The 20596-nt window shown below is 42.5% G+C and overlaps 1 protein-coding gene across 1 annotated transcript; it reads left to right on the top strand.

Moving 5' to 3' along the window:
- The first annotated feature begins 3273 nt into the window (after positions 1–3273).
- On the top strand, positions 3274–19832 carry LOC120032086 (neuroepithelial cell-transforming gene 1 protein-like). The gene is made up of 3 exons (XM_038978029.1): positions 3274–3485; positions 15540–15606; positions 19731–19832. The coding sequence occupies exons 1-3, from the start codon at positions 3349–3351 to the stop codon at positions 19830–19832; spliced, it is 306 nt and encodes a 101-aa protein (XP_038833957.1). The 5' UTR covers positions 3274–3348.
- Positions 19833–20596: the final 764 nt, after the last annotated feature.

Here is a 20596-nt window from a genome sequence, read left to right as displayed (position 1 = left end):
AGCATAGGAACTGAGAAGTGGTCTGTGGTCACCACCTGCAGAACCACTCCTTTATTGGGGGTGTCTTGCTAATTGCCTATAATTTATACCTGTTGTCTATTCCATTTGCACAACAGCATGTGAAATTTATTGTCAATCAGTGTTGCTTCCTAAGTGGACAGTTTGATTTCACAGAAGTGTGATCGACTTGGAGTTACATTGTGTTGTTTAAGTGTTCCCTTTATTTTTTTGAGCAGTGTATATAGACTTTATTCTTTTTTCTATTGTGTTATTGACTGTATGCTTGTTTATTCCATGTGTAACTCTATGTAGTTTGTGTCACAGTGCTTTGCTTTATCTTGGCCAGGTCGCAGTTGTAAATGAGAACTTGTTCTCAACTAGCCTACCTGGTTAAATAAAGGTGAAATAAAATAATTTAAAAAAAAATCACTGGTCCGTTTGTTTAGAAATTGTTTACAAAGCTTTATGGGATATTAGAAATCCTCCTAACCTGGGTATCTTCAACCTAGCATATTATTGCTTCGATGTCACAACATACAACTTTGGGGGTGTTTCAGCAACAGTGCAAAGTTCTACAGTACACTATGACATCACCCAAAGACCTGTAGAATGCTAAATATCATATCTAAATATGATGGAACGGTGCTTTCACTTAAGCCTCTGAATCACAATGTCAGTATTCTCATTGTAGCAACTTGTTTTTGAATCCTCCATGCAGGCTAAAAAGTACGGTTTGATTTGATAAATGATTAGAGTTTGTTATTATAATACTTATTGATTGCAATATGAATTGCCTGTAGTGAGATTGTCCATGCATTGATTTACAGGGCTTTAGGGAATAAGGCTTTCCTCCAGCCAGTGAGCAAGGATGAGATTATTGCTCCAAAGGCCCCTGAGATCTTTCAGAAAGCAAAAGGTGAGAGAATCATTCTAATAATGCAAATATATGACCGGGTTCATGCACTGAAACACAATACAAACCATCAAATGTTTTATCTGTGTCTGGATTTTGCTACATTGCTGCTATCCTTGATACAGTAGACAGACTACAGTACTAATGAGCAGTATTGTCTGTTGAAGTGAATGACGTGTCACATTTTCCATATGTCTGTAACAGTCCTGGATTCCAAAGAGATCTGGAACATTCTTAGGGAGGAGTCGGAGTCCAAACTGGCTCGGACGGAAACAGCCATTGACGTGCCCGCCGTGATCAAGGTTTCCCTGATACAACACACAGAACACATCCTGTCACAATGTCACACACCGTTACCAACCATGACCTGTGTCATCTTTATAAGACATTCAACTAATGCAAACTCTGTTTGTTGTCTATAAAAACAGTCATGAATGAAAAACCAACATGTAGATTTCTAGATACTTGCTTAGATTAGATTTCACTCTTTCTTTTTCTCTCTCTCAGGCGTTTAATGACAGGATGGAGTGTCAGAAGCTGCTGGAGGTTCAGGGTCAAGGGAAGTCTAGCCGACATAAGAATCGAGTGCCGCTCATGTTCAAGGCCTTGGAGGCCAACCTGGACAGGACAGCCCTTACTCATAGCCAACAACCCCCTGCCTGACCTCCATAACCTGAAGGAGGGTGACAGCCCCACCAAATACCTGGCAGGCAACCCCCTCGCACCTGCCCCCGCCCCCACCAAGGTAAGAGGTCATTTAAAAAATCATGTGATGTTGAGCAAAACCCCCAAGCCTGAATGCGCAAAAAGCAAGAGTAATGTGGAAAACCTGAATATTGAATGCTCTTAAATTGATCAATTGGCTGTTCCCTCAGAGGCTTGAAGTCATTCGAGGTCGTCAGAGTGGTTTGCCCCCTCTGAAACATCCTCTTAAATTGCCATCTGGGACGAGAAGAGAGGGTAATTAGTGGAGCAGCATGTGCGTGTGCTGGGAAAGAGTTGAGTGGTCTTGAGTTGTTTTCACAAGTCATTTGAAACATTATATTTCTCTCCATTACCATGTACAGTTAGGGATATTGATGAATGGCAATACTTTGTTGTCCCACAGAGCTGCATCAGGGGTGCGAACAAGTCTCTGTGTGCAGTTCTCTGAGGATAGGTCAACTTTTTCAGACAGGGACAACTGGCAAGAAGGTATTTCATCACACGCGACAAGACATTGACTTTGGTGATGATTACAATGATATAAATATTGTGTGTGTGTGTGTGTGTGTGTGTGTATCTAGGTGCTGCCTTAGATTTGACCCAGAGCACTGAGGTTAAAGATCAGTGCACTGAACTGTGTGAGCCCCTCACTCTCTCGGCCCTGCTGGAGACTGCAGTCACAGTAACAGCACCAGGACAGGGGGCGTTCCGTTACGGACAGACCGCCTACTGGAACGTGACCAGCAGCTGTGAACTGCCACCATGACTTCTGAAGCCTGGACCTTTCAATGCATGCACGCTATATTTGGAGCTGTTTGACAACTACGTGTTGAAATTCAGCAATACATACTTTGTGTGTTGGTGTGTGTGTGTGTGGACTCACTAAACACAAATACATCTTTTGTAAATAATGTGTTGGGAGTGTGCCCCTGGCTATCCGTACATTTTAAACAAGAAAATGTTGCCGTCTGCTTTGCTTAATATAAGACATTTGAAATTATTTATATTTTTACTTTTGATATTTAAGTATATTTTAGCAATTACATTTACTTTTGATACTTAAGTATTTTCAAAACTAATAACTTTTAGACTTTTACTCAAGTAGTATTTTACTGGGTGACTTTCACTTTTACTTGAGTAACTTTCTATTAAGGTATCTATACTTTTACTCAAGTATGACAATTGGGTACTTTTTCCATGTGTGTGTGTGTGTGTGTGTGTGTGTGTGTGTGTGTGTGTGTGTGTGTGATTCTATCCAGAATAGTTCATTTTACATCAGATGATCCCATCTGCCTTTTGCAGTTGCATAACAATAATGTAATATTTTAAATCCTTGCAGAACACAACTGTTTGTTGAACTGAACTATCAAAGAGGGGAGAAATGCACAACATTAGTATATTACAATACAAAAACACGGTAGAGTGCATTGACATTTAATTGTGTCAAAGGGTTGTTTTGTGCAGATAATAGAAGCAAGTTCATTGTAACAGCATTTCCAATTGTTATTAGAGGTGCTGGCCCCGCCCAGAGTCGTCTGTTTAAGGGTATGACCCCTCCCATTTAACCATATATCCTAGCAACTAGAACCTCAGGTCTTTCCTTATTGGTCATTGTTCGGATTTCCGCCATATTCAAAGAATTTCAAACATCCGTCTACTGTTATTATTTTTTCATTAATAGTTATCTATTATTCTCACCGTTAACATTGATTTCTGGTTTTGCATTTCAAATGGAGGAAACCGGTGAAGCACAGGTTCAAAGTTCGATACCAGAGAAGCAGAATGACAGACCAAAGAGAAAGGCAAACATGAAGAGGAAGTTCACCATTGATGATGAGACATCCCCCGAGAGAAATAACAAATCAAGGTGAGACAAAACGCGGCCTTAACTATTGAGTGCAGGGGATGAAGCGAATATAAGTGTAAAATATTTATATGGCGTTAACGTATTACCAACAGACTCTAGCTAACATTATTTAGATAGCTAATAAAATTACAGTTACGTCAGTTGAAAGTTTGTTTCGAAGGCTAGCATGTGCCTGGCTGACGTTACAATTCGAGTAAGTTGTCATTGTTACAGCCCAGCTCATGGTTCTCACAAGGGAAGTGAAATTATAGGCTTGATGACTTTGCTCATGATCATGCACGCCTCAAATGACATGTTACTATAAGTACCTTGAATTTTCTTTCACCGGTGCCTTTTCATTATCGTTCTAGATAACGTTACACCTATCAAAGCATGGCGTGTGTGATGAATGGTCAAAACCATTAATCTTGGAGCGACAGGGGGAGCGGGTTTGCGGAATGCTGTCATATCACGTAATTATACCATTTTATAAAATTTAGATTTATATATATATATATATATTAGCTAAAAATTAAGTGAAAATGTACAAATTATCCAATGGATTATGGTATTTTTTTCCCACCAAAGAGCACAAAAGGCTGTTTGGCGCATCTATCATGAAGAGGAGTAACTTTGCAGCTGTTTCTGATTAATAAGCAATGCCATGCTGGCGGGTGGTAACCAGTGGCGATTTTAGCATGTAAATCTTGGTGGGGCAACCTCAACAAAAAATGTTTTATTTGCATGCCAGCAAAGCCACAACACTAAACAAGTCATTCAAATGGTGCCCACAAACTGTTAGGGCCTACATAAAGCTGTCCCAGCAGCAGAGTCCCAACAGCAGTCCCAACACCTGGATATCAACTAAGACTTGTCTGGCAGCGAAACAGTTCATTCAGCCTCATTTACTGCCTTTAACAAAAAAACACAGCTAATATGGCTGACTTTGTTAAACAAATGTGGATAAGAGGCAATCTGTAATTTTGATTAAGACATTAATGAGCTAGGATGGACATAGTCAATATAACTATTTGTTCAGCACTTTTGAAATGTACAGCAACAGAATTCAGAACAGGCCGTTCTTACAGTATTCTCCCTGTACACCAAGTCAGAACTGTAGTATAAATAAAGGGGGCATATATGCAGACAATGAAAGTGCTTACAATATTCAATGATGACATTTTTCTAAAACAGGCTATAGGCTACATGTGCACCACCAAGTCCGAACAGTAGGCTAAGTTATTGGGGGAAAGGGGACCAAATTAATAGGGTGAGGCACACAGGCTACCAACAGCTTACTACACAACATACATTAGTATTACTTTCTTAACTGCAGTATACATATCTCCCTGGCATATTACATCATTTATGCAGCAGTATACAATACATTTTTGGACTCACCTTGTGCTGTGCTCACTTGAACAAGAAGGTGGCGCGGTGGTCCTTTGTGGGCAAATTCTGTCATCAAAGTCTGGCATCCTCTTGATTTATGGTGCTATCTCCCATTGGCCATCTAGCTAGCTTTGTTAAACCCTGATTGGGGCTTATTTGACAAAGATACAGTCGTTCAAGTGATGGCCGCCCGCGTCATCAGTGTGCCATGAAGGCGTCACTCTCTGACCAAATATGGTGTCCTATAGGATATACTACACCCCTAATGAAATAGTGAAGTCTTGTTACCTTCTAGGATCTCTGAGGAATAGATACGAACGTGATTTGACTCGTTCAAACAACGTTCAGGGTGAGATTTTCACAGATTCCTTTCTTTGCAAATTGAACGAGTGGAAATACAAAATCGATCGTGCGTGCTATATGGACCTTTTTAGGATATGAAAAACGATTTTATCTAACAAAACGACACTTCATGTTATCTCTGGGACCCTTTGGATGATACATTCTGAAATCTTGCTCCAAGTACACATTTCACCTTCAGAGGTAAATTTATCCAACCTATTGCGTTGAAAAAAGTGTTTTGTTGTTAGGAGCTCTCCTCAAACAATAGCATGGCATTTTTTTTGTAAATTGGACAGTGCAGTTTTATATATCATCTGAAAGGTTAAATTCTTGTTAATAAGACACGTCTATGTACCAACATGTGTTGTTACTCTAAAATCTGCGATCTTGATATAACGCGCTGCATGATTTCTAACTGTCCCGTTAACGGAACGCAGATCCTTAATTAAACAAGCAAACACATTTATATTGCAGCTAGAAGGTAGTGCTGGTTGCATATTCCAAGTCCTTGGAAAACTATTTTAGCTGGTTACTTTTGCATGTTCCCGTCAGGACCTAATTATCCTTTTGTGTCAGCACATGCCATAATTGTAAACTTTTATACAGACAGTCGGCTACAGATAGCAAGTACTGCAAATAATTGTGTACTACTGGACAGTTTGCTGCAATACTGTAATAGACACTAGTTGACCACAAGGTGGCAGTAAATATCAACAAATTAATCAAGGAACCACGAATAACAGTTGGTGTGGGTGTTTGGATGATAGCTAAATAGAGTTTATTAGTCACATGTGTAGGGACACAGATGTAATTTCCGGGTACAGTGAAAATCCTATGCGCCGTGCTCCAACAGTGCAGGTCATTAAATAAATAAAAAGAAGTGAGTGAGACAAAATAAAGATGATAATAATATATACACATTTACAACTGTGGGGGCAGGGTAAGAGTGAATGAAACAGAAATATAAAAAATAATACTATATACTTTACATAGTTAAATAAAGGTTACATTTTTTTTATATAATTAAGCAAGTCAGTTAAGAACAAATTCTTATTTTCAATGATGGCATAGGAACAGTGGGTTCAGGGGCAGAACGACACATTTTTACCTTGTCAGCTCGGGATTCGATCTTGCGCTCTAACCACTAGGCTACCTGCCGCCCCTTACACTGTAGCAATGATAAATGTCCATTGGGGGTAGTAAATGTCCATGGGGGGGGGGGGGGGGGGGGGTAGTAGGTAGCTGCCTAGTGGCTGATGGTCTGGGGGTAGAAGCCAGTCTGACAGTTTTTGTCAGTGTTGGGACGTGCCAAGTATACATTTTAGACTACCTATCAATTCAATTCAAATGGCTTTATTGGCAAGGGAAACATATATTTACATAGCCAAAGCAAGTGAAATAGATAATAAACAGTAAACAATACTCTCAAAAATTCCAAAGGAATAGAGACATTTCAAATGTCATAGTATGGCTATATACAGTGTTGTAATGATGGGTGAATATATGGGTTGTATTTACAATGGTGTTTGTTCTTCACTGGTTGCCCTTTTCTTGTGGCAACAGGTCATACATCTTATTGCTGTGATGGCACACTGGTATTTCACCGAATAGATATGGGAGTTTATCAAAATTGGATTTGTTTTCAAATTCTTTGTGGGTCTGTGTAATCTGAGGGAAATATATGTCTCTAATATGGTCATACATTTGGCAGGAGGTTAGGGAGTGCAGCTCAGTTTCCACTTAAGTTTGTGGACAGTGTGCACATAGCCTGTCTTTTCTTGGGAGCCAGGTCTGCCTACGGCAGCCTGTCTTTTCTTGGGAGCCAGGTCTGCCTACGGCAGCCTGTCTTTTCTTGGGAGCCAGGTCTGCCTACTGCGGCCTGTCTTTTCTTGGGAGCCAGGTCTGCCTACGGCGGCCTCTCTCAATAGCAAGGCTATGCTCACTGAGTCTGTCAAAGCTTTCCTTAATTTTGGGTCAGTCACAGTGGTCAGGTATTCTGCCTCTGTGTACTCTCTGTTTAGGGTCAAATAGCATCTAGTTTGCTCAGTTTTTTGTTAGTAGTTTCCAATATGTCAACTAATTATTGTTTTGTTTTCTCGTGTTTTGGTTGGGTCTAATTGTGTTGCTTTGTGTGGTCTGTTTGTTTGTGAACAGAGCCCTGGGACTCTATAGGTTCATCTCTCTGTAGGTGATGGCTATGTTATGTAAGGTTAGGGAATCGATTTCCATTTAGGTGGTTGTCGAATTGAATGTCTCTTTTCTGGATTTTTATAATTTGCGGTTATCGGCCTAATTCTGCTCTGCATGCATTATTTGGTGTTTTACGTTGTACACCAATATTTTTGCAGAATTCTGCAAAGCTCTGGCCTACAGAACAGCATATGTCTCATGAAGGGACTCTGCACTTCTTGTTCAAAGTCTCATAAAGATAGTGTCCAACCTCTACGGTTCCACATCTTGTAAGGAAGAAAATACTTGATTTGTTTATACTTTTTTAACCTTTCCTGTTTGAGTATACACTTTATGACACAAATAGTCTTCATGAATTTCCCCAGGCCTTTAAATCAAACTTTTATCATTTCAGTTTTAGACAGACAGCAGACTGAGAGAGCCAAAAGTCGATTTTATTTTGGGGTAATCAGTACTGAGAAAGTTGATGTTGGCAAGTGGCACACTGGTAGGCTTTCCATCCTTTGTGCCAAAAGGTCCCTGCCCTGTTGGGAAAACATGGAAAACTGTGACTATAAATATGACCCCAATAGCCAACCCTGCAGGAAAACAAGGAGAGTGTTGCTCAGTGGACTTTGGACTACTAGGTAATAGGTGTTTGATTGCATGTTACCTTTGTGATTATTGAGCCGCGTGCTCCTGTCTCGATCGTTATTCACTGTCCTTCAGCCTCAATTATGTCAACATTTTCTGACTTGCTTCCAGCCTATTCAGGTGTTATTCACCCACAGAAGTGTGTAACAGATCGGTCTACCTCTGAGTAAGAATCATACCCCTGCCTGTGACTTCCAATCACAAGCCCCAGGGACCGACCTTTGTCCCCTTTTACAATGGACAGGTGTCGTGGGAGCAGAATGGTCAGTAATGTTCTAGAAAAATAAACAACTAACTCTATAATGTCATACAAACCTAGATTGTAAAACTTCTATAGTTTTTAGACCCTTTAACAATCGCATTCAGGTGTATCAATGTAATGTATCCAATGTCACATTTCCCCCACGATGAGCTGTTCAGAAAGCTGATACCAGCCATTGTGCTGGTGTGTGGGGCCTTCTTATGCATACGTGATTGATGTCACTTCGTATTCACTTGGTCATAGTCAGCTTGGGAGCAAAGGCCACTTTCACTGTGCCAGTGTGAGAGAGCTGTATGTGCTGTGAGTATCATACTAGGCCCTGCCTTTGTTTGTCAGGTTAGGTTATGTAAAACTGATTCCAACCACCCCAACCTCCCGCTTCCCCGGCCTCCACTCTTCCAGTATTTCTCATGAGTTTACTTCACCTGGAAAAACTCTCTTGCCCCAGGTAAAGATTTCAGAGTAAATGACCTTCAGGCATGCACTCGGAGGGTTTTTTATGATGAAGTCTGTCAGGTGCACCACATTGCTAGGCTATCTCTGTTTTTTAACAGGTCAGCATCCATAAACATCCGGTCCACACAGGTAAGGTCAGATAAAAGGATATCATGTCTAAAATAATCATTTGTTTTGTCATTGGGATGTTTTTTCAGTTGAATGACCCAGGCTCCCGAGTGGCCCAGCGGTCTAAGGCACTGCATCTCAGTGCTTGAGGCGTCACTACAGACACCCTGGTTCGAATCCAGGCTGTATCACAACCGGCCATGATTGGGAGTCCCATAGGGCGGCGCTCAATTGGCCCAGCGTCGTCCGGTTGTGGCCCTCTGAACAACATTACATCCCATCGACATCTGAAATAATCGATTTAGGCTACGGTCAGGTGTTACTGTTATCTGGTGTGTGTTGTTCAGAAATGAGAGTAAAAGCAATGCTGGCCTAATCACTCTAGGATGAAACAACTTTGATGTAATTTACTGTACAGCGTGGGCATCAGAGAGGAAGAACCTTCCAAAACATCATGATTAGGCCTAAATCCTGTTAGCAAACACCTTTCCCAGTCTTTGGGTGGAATTATTTTCTGCATTAAAGGAGCTCTACAGGAATTATTTTCTGCATTATTACATAATGTACCTTTTACTGTGTTTGTTTAGAATGATGAGGGAGAATGAGAGACAGGACTGGGGGTGATATGTGTGTTGTTGTACACACACCCGTGTTCGGCTCAGGCCTCATTCCCTGCATGTTTTGACCACTGTCTGAGAAATAGCCCTGCTCTGGCCGTCCCTTGGCTTCTTCTGAGGGAACTACTGTGATTATCTAGTGTTCCTGTGAAGCTCCATTGCATTCCTCAGACACCACCACCAGGCGGACACCAGTGAACCACCCAGGTCGTCACAGCGTAGCAGCATAGCTTTCATTCATCACCTCACATACCTCAGTGTTCCTGGTGTCTACAGAACACACCGGTTCCCAGAACATAGAATAACACAAAGCATCACCTCACTTTATGAGCTCATTGGCTGCCAGATGTCACTGGGATGTCTATTGGACACTTATTACTGGTGTCTCTTCAGATTTGTTTCACATCATGGCTCATTGTCTGAGGTAATGTCATTTTGAATAATGTACACATTAATACACACCCTGGGGCGTTCTTGACAGTCGTCATTACCATCCTCCTCACCTCCAGGCCACAGCAGATCCAGTAACTAAACTCTCCCTCCTTTTTCCCACGTTATGGTGCGTTCCGTTGAATATTGAGTCAAACCGATCATCCAGTTCAGGCTGTGGTTCTGACTCATGCAGGAGCAGCACTGCTTGCGCGTAGGTCTGTCGCTCATTTTTTATTTATTTTTTATTTGACCTTTATTTATACAGGTTTTTTCTCATTGAGATAATATATCTTTTCCAAGAGAGACCTGGTCCAATAGCAGCAGGGGGAACAAAGTTTCAGACAAAACAACTTACATACACTAACACAACATTAAACAAAACTATAAACACACATACAGTACAACAATTACATATTACATTAAAAACACAAACGTCTTGATTAAAAACAGCTGGCCTAAAAACAATTACACTCTTCTATGATATATACATCGATCAAGTGTTTAAACTCCACCAACGAAACTAGATCATCACATTTTAAAATGTTCAGGAGAGAATTCCAGGACCACGGTGCTAAGTAACTAAAACTATTTCTACCATGACCTGTTCTAATTTTTGGTACTGTTAGAAGCAAATCAGAATGGGACCGTAATTGATATTTATTTACTGACCTGACTAAAAAAGAACGGATAAAATGGCATTTTATCCAATATGGCCTTATAAATCAGTGTATACCAGTGTTTAAGCCTACGCAAGGTCAATGATGACCAGCCAACAGCGCTGTAGCGATCACAATGATGTGTTAGACGTTTCTGATTTGTAATGAACCTGAAGGCTCCATGATACACTGAATCAAGTGCTCTCAGGGTAGTGGCTGAGGCCTGCATATATATAACATCACTAAAATCTAAAACCGACAGTAATGTACATCGTACCAGCTCCTTCCTGGCCTCCAAAGGAAAAACAAGCCTTATGCCGGTAATAAAATCCTATTTTCAGCTTGAGCTTCCTTATCAAGTTCTCTACATGCACAGTGAAGCTCAGCTTATCATCAACCCACACACCCAAATATTTGTACACTTTAACTTGCTCTATAGTATGTCCAGCCAATGTAGCAATGACATGATTTGTAACATGCCTGGCATTTGAATATACCATACATTTTGTTTTACCTGAATTTAGAATCAGCTTTAAATCATACAGATTCTGTTGTATGATGTTAAATGCTCTTTGGGCATTCAAAAGCTAAAGATAAACTACTACCACTTGAAAAAGAACAGTATCATCTGCATAAAAATGAACATCTGCTGTTTCAATAAGCTCCCCAATGTTGTTGATATACAAAATGAACAACAGTGGGCCCAAAATAGAACCTTGCGGAACACCTGAGCATACCTCTATGGACTCAGATTTACAACCTTCCGCCATTACACATTGTGTACGATTTGATAGGTAATTTTGATAGGTAATTTATAAACCAATCTAGAGCAGGACCAGTAATTCCACAACATTTTAACCTTTGCAACATTTTAACCTTTGCACCCACTCAATGTTAGTGGTGGCTGACTGCATTTAGATGCAGGCAGCAAAAGATATAAAATTAATCACTAACCTTGACCAACTTCATCAGATGACAGTCTTATAACATCAGGTTATACAATACACTTGTGTTTTGTTCGAAAATGTGCATATTTAGAACTGCAAACCGTGGTTATACATTGTGAATATGTAGCATCGATTCACCAAATTGTCCGGAGCTATTTTGGACACTCACCTAATCTGACCAAAGAACTCATCATAAACTTTACTAAAAAATACATGTTGGACAGCAAATGAAATATCCACTAGTTCTTAATGCAACCGCCGTGTTCGATTTTTTAAAATAACTTTACCATAACAAACAGCTTATGTTATAGCGAGACAGCGCCCGCCAAAACGCGAATAATAGGACTCAACATTTTCCACAGAAATACGAAATAACATCATAAATTGTTCTTCATAAATTGCTGAGCTTCCATCAGAATCTTGTACAAGGAGTCCTTTGTCCAGAATAAATCGTTGTTTGGTTTTAGAATGTCCTTCTCTCCTGTCGAATTCGCTCCACAAGGCTAGCCAATGTTGATGACGTTCCCAATTTCTCTCGACGCAGAGAACGGAAAACTCCAAAAGTCCCATTAAACGTTGAATAAACTGATGAAACAACCTACTTTATGATGTTTTTCTAATATGTATCAAATAAAAACAAAGCCGGAGATATTAGCCGTGTATACCGAACGCTTATCATAAGACAATATGGAGGTACTTCCCGCGCCTAGGTAGACAAAGGAAATTCTGGACACGTCATTCCAAGAGCTCTTGTTCGACCTCAGATCAAGCTAGACACCCCATTCCACCTTCCACTGCCTGTTGACATCTAGTGGAAGGCGTATGCAGTGCATGCATATCCATAAATATAAGGCAATTCAATAGGCAGGCCCTGGAACAGAGCATCGTTTTCAGATTTTTCACTTCCTGTCTGGAAGTTTGCTGCAAAATGAGTTCTGTTTTACTCACAGATATAATTCAAACAGTTTTAGAAACTTGAGAGTGTTTTTTATCCAATAGTAATAACAATATGCATATTGTACGATCTAGAATAGAGTACGAGGCAGTTTAATTTGGGCACGATTTTTTTCCAAAGTGGAAACAGCGCCCCCATATTGACAAGAAGTTAAAAGCAGTGGTTCACGCTTTCAGTTTTGCGCGAATGCTGCCATCAATCCACGGTTTCTGGTTGGGGAATGTTTTAATAGTTGCTGTGGGTACGACATCGCAAATGCACTTGCTAATGAACTCGCTCACCGAATCAGCGTATTCGTCAATGTTGTTGTTGGACGCAATGCGGAACATATCCCAATCCACGTGATCGAAGCAATCTTGGAGCGTGGAATCAGATTGGTCGGACCAGCGTTGAACAGACCTGAGAGCGGGAGCTTCCTGTTTTAGTTTCTGTCTATTGGCTGGAAGCAACAAAATGGAGTCGTGGTCAGCTTTTCCGAAAGGAGGGCGGGGGAGGGCCTTATATGCGTTGCGGAAGTTAGAATAACAATGATCCAGGGTTTTACCAGCCCTGGTAGCACAATCGATATGCTGATAGAATTTAGGGAGTCTTGCTTTCAGATTAGCCTTGTTAAAATCCCCAGCTACAATGAATGCTGCCTCAGGATATGTGGTTTACATAGAGTCAATTAAAGTTCGTTCAGGGCCATCAATGTGTCTGCTTGGGGGGGGGGGAATATATGCGGCTGTGATTATAATCGAAGAGAATTCTTTTGGTAGATAATGCGGTCAACATTTGATTGAGGAATTCTAAGTCAGGTGAACAGAAGGATTTGAGTTCCTGTATGTTGTTATGATCACACCACGTCTCGTTAATCATAAGGCATACCCCCCCGCCTCTCTTCTTACCAGAAAGATGTTTGTTTCTGTCGGTGCGATGCGTGAAGAAACCAGCTGGCTGTACCGACTCCGATAGCGTGTCTCGAGTGAGCCATGTTTCCGTGAAGCAAAGAATGTTACAGTCTCTGATGTCTCTCTGGAATGCTACCCATGCTCGGATTTCATCAACCTTGTTGTCAAGAGACTGGACATTGGCGAGTAGAATGCTCGGGAGCGGTGCGCGATGTGCCCGTCTCCGGAGCCTGACCAGAAGACCGCTTCGTCTGCCTCTTTTACGGCGTCGTTGTATTGGTTCGCCGGCTGGGATTCGATCCATTGTCCCGGGTGGTGGGCAAAACACAGGATCCGCTTCGGGAAAGTCGTATTCCTGGTCGTAATGATGGTGAGTTGACGTTGCTCTTATATCCAGTAGTTCCTCCCGACTGTATGTAATAAAACCTAAGATTACCTGGGGTACCAATGTAATAAATAACACGTAAAAAACAAAATACTGCATAGTTTCCTGGGAACGCGAAGCGAGGCGGCCATCTCTGTCGGCGCTGGAGGTCGACAGACTTGTGCTCTCACTCGTGCTCTCTTTCTCTCACACTCATGCTCTTTCTCTCACACTTGTGCTCTCACACTCGTTATTTCTCTCTCACGTGCTCTTTCTCTCACACTTGTTCTCTCTTTCTCTCACACTTGTTCTTTCCCTCACACGCATGCTTTTTTTCTCTCGCACTCGTGCTCTCTTTCTCTCACACTCGTTCTTGCTCTCTTGCTCTCGCGCTCTCTTGCTCTCGTGCTCTCTTTCACTCACTCACTCATTCACTCACTCATTCACTCACTCACTCTTAGGGAATTCCTCCACTGTCCGCCAGGCCTCCACTACTAGTCGTTCAGTACCGATTTCTGAGTGCAGACCACATAGGAAGCTGTAAAGTGGAATCAAGGAAAGAATGTCAGGATTGTAGAGGTTGATTTCCTTTGAGGTCTCTCAATATATTAAGACCATTATCACCAATCTGTTTTCAGATATGATCTGAACATGTTGTTGACGGTTTCAGAAGATATGAGTGTTCATCTAAGTAACACCTTGACATTAACTCAAACCCAAACAATGTGGAAACTGGTCTTTTTGAAAGCTGTCCAATTTGGCTTCATCATCACTCATGTGGGTTGTTATCAGCTTGTGACAGGGCAATAATAGAAATCTAATCCTTCTGTCTCAAAAGACTGACAGAGGTTTTTAGGTGTGCTGACAGGGTGCCTGTCTGAAGGGTAATTGTCTAGTCAGACCAGAGGGAATAGATTGTGCTTTGTCTAAGAGCTCTCAACTTGTCCTGATCTGACCTAAACTAGCCCACTCTAATGGCCAGACTGACGTAATCCCTCAAAAATACCTCATACAGATCTCTCCCTCATCAGGTTATCATCAATGATTAAATATAATCTGAAGTTTAATCATTGATGATAACCTGATAAGGGTGAGTATTGTATTTGAGGGGTTCCATGAGGTTGGGGGTGACCAGAATGGGGCAGTAGACCTGCTTCATCTGTGTTTGTTTTAAAGCACTCCCTGCTCAGGCTCTCAGCAAACAAACTTCTGACAGGGGGCAACAGTTGCTTTCTTCCCCCAATTAGGAAAGGGGTGGGTAGGGTCCTCCTCTTACACGTGTGAGAGGGGTAGGCTGTCTGTCCTATAGATGTGGAGAGAATAGTATTGTGAGGACATCTTGGAGACCTGGTAACCCTGTGGGTGCTGCACAGAGAGTGAGGGGTGAAGGACAGTTCTCTGACTGGATCTACTCTGCTGGGTGTCTATCCTAGCTGGCCGTCTGAGGATGCAGCGAAGGGGACATCGCTATGGCTACAGCAGGCTGTGGTATGTACCAGAGCCCATACACCGTGTGCCACAGATGTATACGGTGGCACCTGAGCATGGGTCTTTGGGGAAGGCACTGAATGACTGAAGTAGTTATTGTGTTTGGGGCACTTCCTGCACTACCATGATTGAGCGTTCACAAGGCAGGGGTGAGCTTGTATTGTATTGTGTGGTTGTTACCTGGTGGCGTTGTGGTGGTGATGTTATGTCATCTCGTGCCCTGAGATGTAAAGGTCTTAGTAGTGTCACCTTTTTGAATTAGGGTGTAGGGTATGGTGTTATTCATATTGTACTAGTTGAATAAGCAATCATTTCCTGCTCTTTTTCCATCTTCATCTTGTAGGCCTGGACTGAGAAGAGGGAGCTCCTTCACCTTCCTCACCCCTGGACCTCAATGGGACTTTAGTCTGGTGAGTACAGCCTCCACCCAGCTCTTGTTTTTGTGTCTCCCTGTTCCCTCACAGAACCTCGGCTCATTCCACTATCCTCCACATTTTATCCTGGCGTTGTTTGGGAAGATTATGGCTATCCGGCCTGTTTGTGCGGAGAGAGAGTCCCTGTCATACCTCTGTCATAACTGTCTGTTTTGTCTTCAAATCTGGCCTTGGTGTTTTTAAACAGGCACGGAAGCAAATGGACCTGTTCATTCTCAAAGCTGTGAAGTTCCTTTGATTTGGACTACAGATACTGACTCTGTGCACTTAGGAAAAAGTCCTTTATTAGTAAGCGATGATGACAAACGACTGATCCACTTTGGTCTTAAGGTTTTGAGAGGAGGTTTGGACTGCATCTTGGATGCATCTGGCATCACCTGTGTTTCGGTATTCAGAACATAGTCTATTGTAACCCAGTCTTCACCCATTACTCCATAGTGGATGATGGTGTCACTCGGGCTCCCGAGTGGCGCAGCGGTCTAAGGCACTGCATCTCAGCCTGGTTCGAATCCAGGCTGTATCACATCCGGCCGTGATTGGAGTCCCATAGGGTGGTGCACAATTGGCCCAGCGACGTCCAGGTTTGGCCGATGTAGGCCGTCATTGTAAATAAGAATTTGTTCTAAACTAACTTGCCTAGTTAAAAAAATACACATTACTGCATAGTTCATGATAGCCTTGATCCCCAAAATAAAGGCGTTCAAACTAAACCTTGAATCGTTCATGCAGCTCATGCAACTCGCAATCACCTCTGAGTGAGAAGTGACGTAAGCATTCTGCAGGTCCATCTGATCCTCCATTCAGGAACTTTTTAATTGCATGACTCCCTCACAGCTGATGCCAGGCAGAGGACAGACTCCCCACACTACCCAGTGACCCACCAGTGAACAAACAAGAAAAATCTTCCTGTTTCTATTTCCCCTTCAACATAATGGAATCAACATAGCTCTTGTTCCTCTGATTGGCCGGCCTACTGTTTACAGTAAAACCTAGACCTCAATGCGATCAGTGATTGGAAACAGAGTTGAGAGGAGAGATTAGAGAAAGGAACGGAACGACAAGGCCTGGAGCATTCCAGGGTTTATGAGTGAACCCCAGCTGAAACCCTATCTATCACTCATCTGAGCCGGGGAGAGGAGGAGATGAAAAGAAGGGATGAGGGAGGGAGGGAGGGGTAGAGGAGAGGAGGCCAGAGGCTCTTCATCTTGTGCCAAACATTGCCTTTGATTCCACTAATTTACCTTAACTGGCATGCTTAGCTCAACCACTAAAAGCATATAGCGCTTGTTACCTAGGCAACCCCCCCCCCCCCCCCCATGACTCCACTATTATCTCAACTTTATAAATCTACCCAAAGAGAGAGAAATGTAGACAAACGGTGGGCTCCTTTCTTCTCCTTTGTCTCCCATCCCCTTTTATCTCTACCTTGAAACTTGAATAAGATCAGGAGGATCCTGTGCTTTGATGGAATGTAGGGGACTTTCTGGAGGCTGGGGCGGGCATAGTACAGTTTAGGTAGGGGGGGGGCTGTAGTGTTTCATATTATCTCAGACTACAGTAGCAAGGCCTCAGGGTACAGTAGGTAGTTCTGTAATGTTGAGAATGTCATTTAGGTTTCCAGCTCTGTGCAAAACCCAACTGCTGTTGTGTGAATATAGGCAGGTAATTAGTAGGGGAGATGGCAGCTTTTCTGTCTCTCCCAGCGACGTGTTCAGACAGCCAGAATGTCAGTCAGCATCGCTTTCCATGCAAACATTCCCACTTCAAACAGGTGTGTGTGTGTGTGTGTGTGTGTGTGTGTGTGTGTGTGCCTAGGAATTGAGATTGTATTTTGATGTGCCTATGTGTGTGTTAGAGCAAGCACCCTAATTCAATGATATTAACCTACCCAGCACATACCAAAACACTGAGGTTGGGTACTAAGTATACGACCACTGATTATCATAGTCTCTGTTCTAGAATCTCTCTCGTCCGTGGCATTCCTTAACACGGTGTCAACCCCACTGCCTCCACCTTTTTCTATGCCTACCTACCTCATACTTTGCTTTGTGCTGGTAATTACATAGGGCCAGCCAGGTTGTATTCTGGCAGCTGACCAGGTCATGGTTTTATGGTGCCATTTTCACGTGATGCACACAAACAGGCCAGCACAATAGTAGGCCAGTGTTACTCGTGAGAGAGAGCGAGCGAGTGAAAGAGAACTCCACTGTTGCCTCAGTCCCAACCCCCACTCTGCCCTTTCTACACCTCTCCCCATCCTCCCTCTACCACTCTCTCCTTCTCTCACTGTTTCCCTCTCTCTGTGCAATCGATGTTTCTCACCTACTGTTCTATCAAGCCGAACATGCTTAACAAATATCACCAAGTTCTTTATCTAATCCCACCTGACATTAATGCCCTTTTTTCTCAGGCCTAACTAAGCTGGGCTTGTTTAAAAGGTTAGTTTAGCCTAGCCCATGATGTCATGGTAATGTAAAATTGTATAATTTGCATGGGCAGCAGCAGTCAACAGAGACTCTGCCCTCACACAAGCCTTGTTGTCTGGGGGAGGCTCTGAAGAGCAGACCCCTCTAGCCCAGACTTGCATTGCATAGGCAGTAGTTTGTTAGGTTCATGAGCTGAGGAGCTTCTACATTATGCCTCTAGTCCAGTGTAAACGTTCCATCTAACCTGGCCCACCCTTTTGATGATTTAATCAAAAACTGACCCGAAACCCATCGTTATTTAAAAGCTAGCCTAGCACTATGCAGTTAAGCCCTCTGATGATAATAACAAGACATTTAAAGAGGTTTTCTCTGATCAATCACTTGAATTCCTTTTGAATGGGGATCATCTTAATGATTAGTTGTTCAGTCACTAGCTGATTAAAGACACTAGTCTAAAGCTATTGGCTAATGAGCCTTTTTTTATAGCTAGTTGATGACTGGCTGCACTGTGGCCTTTTGATCAGATTGCCAGTTTCAGCCTCTCCTTTTACCGTCAGCTCTACTATAAACAAGAGTTGAATTGATTGATCCATGATCCCACTTACCTCATTAGCTTCAGCAAAGGTCCTAACTGCCTCAATTAGCCTACCTTTAAAAAAACTGACTGAGTGTGGAACTACTGTATTCAACAGCTGTAGCACTAAATGAGAATCTCTTGATAAGGAGCTGTACTGTAGTGTTGCACAACTCTCTCTTAGCCAAAGCACTGTTCACTCCCCTTAGTAGGCTAGCTAATCATCTAGCCTTGTTCTCTCATCTGGGGCATTGCATATGGAGGCCCCTTGTGTCCCCTTGTAATTTATGAAAGATATTGCACAAGGAGTTCTCTTTATATTGTACAAGGAGTTCTCTTTACTGTGGGAAAGCTGACAGGTTTGAGGAAGAAATGCCCATTTACCCCCTTCAAAACAAACTATTCATAACAAATAAATACCTCAACATACTGTCTCACTCTGCACACCCGTGATCCCGTCTCGACTTCCTGAATGCCCTGTGATGGACCTCTACTCCCTCTGTGGTTAATGTGCCCTAATGACAGCGCCCTAATGACAGCGCCCTAATGACAGCGCCCTAATGACAGCGCCCTAATGACAGCGCCCTAATGACAGCGCCCTAAGAGCCCCGGCAGTCAGGCGACACCAGCGCTCCTCCAGCCTTTACAACCTTAGTCACATACACACAAACTCCGGGCCAGACCTCATCTCACCTGCCAGCTGGTCTTCTCCCCAGGTGTTCAAGTGCTCTTGTGCTTCATTAAGCCTTTCCTGTTCCCAATGGAACCTCCAGGGGTGAACATTGTCCCTGGGGCAATAGTGGCAGTTCTTCACTTCACTGGGGTTATTGTCAAACCTATGAGACCAGGATAGGACAGGGTAATGGAGCAGAGGGGTGGTGGTTGTCTATTCTTGTCTAACATCAGAGAACAGCAGGAGTCCAGACTAGATGTAGTTGTTTTGTGTGAATTGGAGAGACTCATGAGTGTGTGTAGCTATCTGTCTAAAGAGTATCTGTGGGAGTATTGGTGTGTCTACCTGTGTGTGTATATAATAGATATGGGTAAGTTTATCTGTCTAAATTGAATAATAACATAATCTCATTTCCATCTGTCCCCAGAAGCGGAAGTGCGGAGAGAAGGATGAGTCTGATGCAGTCAGCCTGTGCAGCTTTGACTTCAAGGTAAAACACACAATGAATCGGCCCATAACACTGATCTGAGTTCACAATATAGATGCCCTGAACCAGCATTACTGATCCTAGATCAGTTTGTCAAAGTGATGCACACAGTTCTGTAAACTGTTGTTGTCCCCAAGAGTTGCTGACATTCATGAATGTACGGGAAATTGCATTCTATACTTAGAATGTTATTGCAATGGATCATTTGGTGCCAACATGGAGGACAGTTTCCTGACCTCTGTATATCTTTGGCTGAGGTCTGAAGAAGCTAGGTCTATAGCCTATCCAAAGTCTAGCCCTGTCCTGTTTGTTTGTGATACTTGAGCATATCACTGAAAACCATCCAGATAAGGACCATGTTTGTTTATAGCAACCACCACAACACTCATCAACTCATGTTTGGGGAATTCCATCACCAAATCTACTGTAGTTACTAAGATTCTTATTTTTAGTAAATTGACAATCAGGACTCGTTGGTTGGAAAACGTCCTCATAATATGGGTCTATATTGTTGTCTGGGTGTTTGACTCTCACACTCAGGCTTGTCACCAGTATTCCAACTTGGAATGATTTTCTCAATAATCCCCCTTTTGGTAATGCTCTCTGTTTCCACAGAGGCTTCATTATCACACTCAATCTGGAGGCGAAAGAAACACACAGCTGTTTAGGTGAGGTGCTGGCTAGCGGAGTAGAACACTTGGTAAAGGAAAGCCGCACAGTCTAGGAGCTCAGATGCATTCTGAGTAATCAGATGATTAATAGTACCCTGTTAAATTTCTCACAAACCACTATGACAGGCCACATTT

The sequence above is a fragment of the Salvelinus namaycush genome, chromosome 38, assembly GCF_016432855.1.
Source record: "Salvelinus namaycush isolate Seneca chromosome 38, SaNama_1.0, whole genome shotgun sequence".
NCBI lineage: Eukaryota > Metazoa > Chordata > Actinopteri > Salmoniformes > Salmonidae > Salvelinus > Salvelinus namaycush.
Note: the sequence above shows the minus strand (reverse complement) of the source record. Positions and strands in the feature narration are given on the sequence as shown.

Bases quoted from the DNA above. Each gene is read 5' to 3' on its own strand.
- LOC120032086 (XM_038978029.1), top strand. From the start codon at position 3,349: ATGGAGGAAACCGGTGAAGCACAGGTTCAAAGTTCGATACCAGAGAAG. The intron at 3,486-15,539 runs GTGAGACAAAAC...TTCATCTTGTAG, and splicing joins GAGAGAAATAACAAATCAAG to GCCTGGACTGAGAAGAGGGA. The intron at 15,607-19,730 runs GTGAGTACAGCC...ATCTGTCCCCAG, and splicing joins CTCAATGGGACTTTAGTCTG to AAGCGGAAGTGCGGAGAGAA.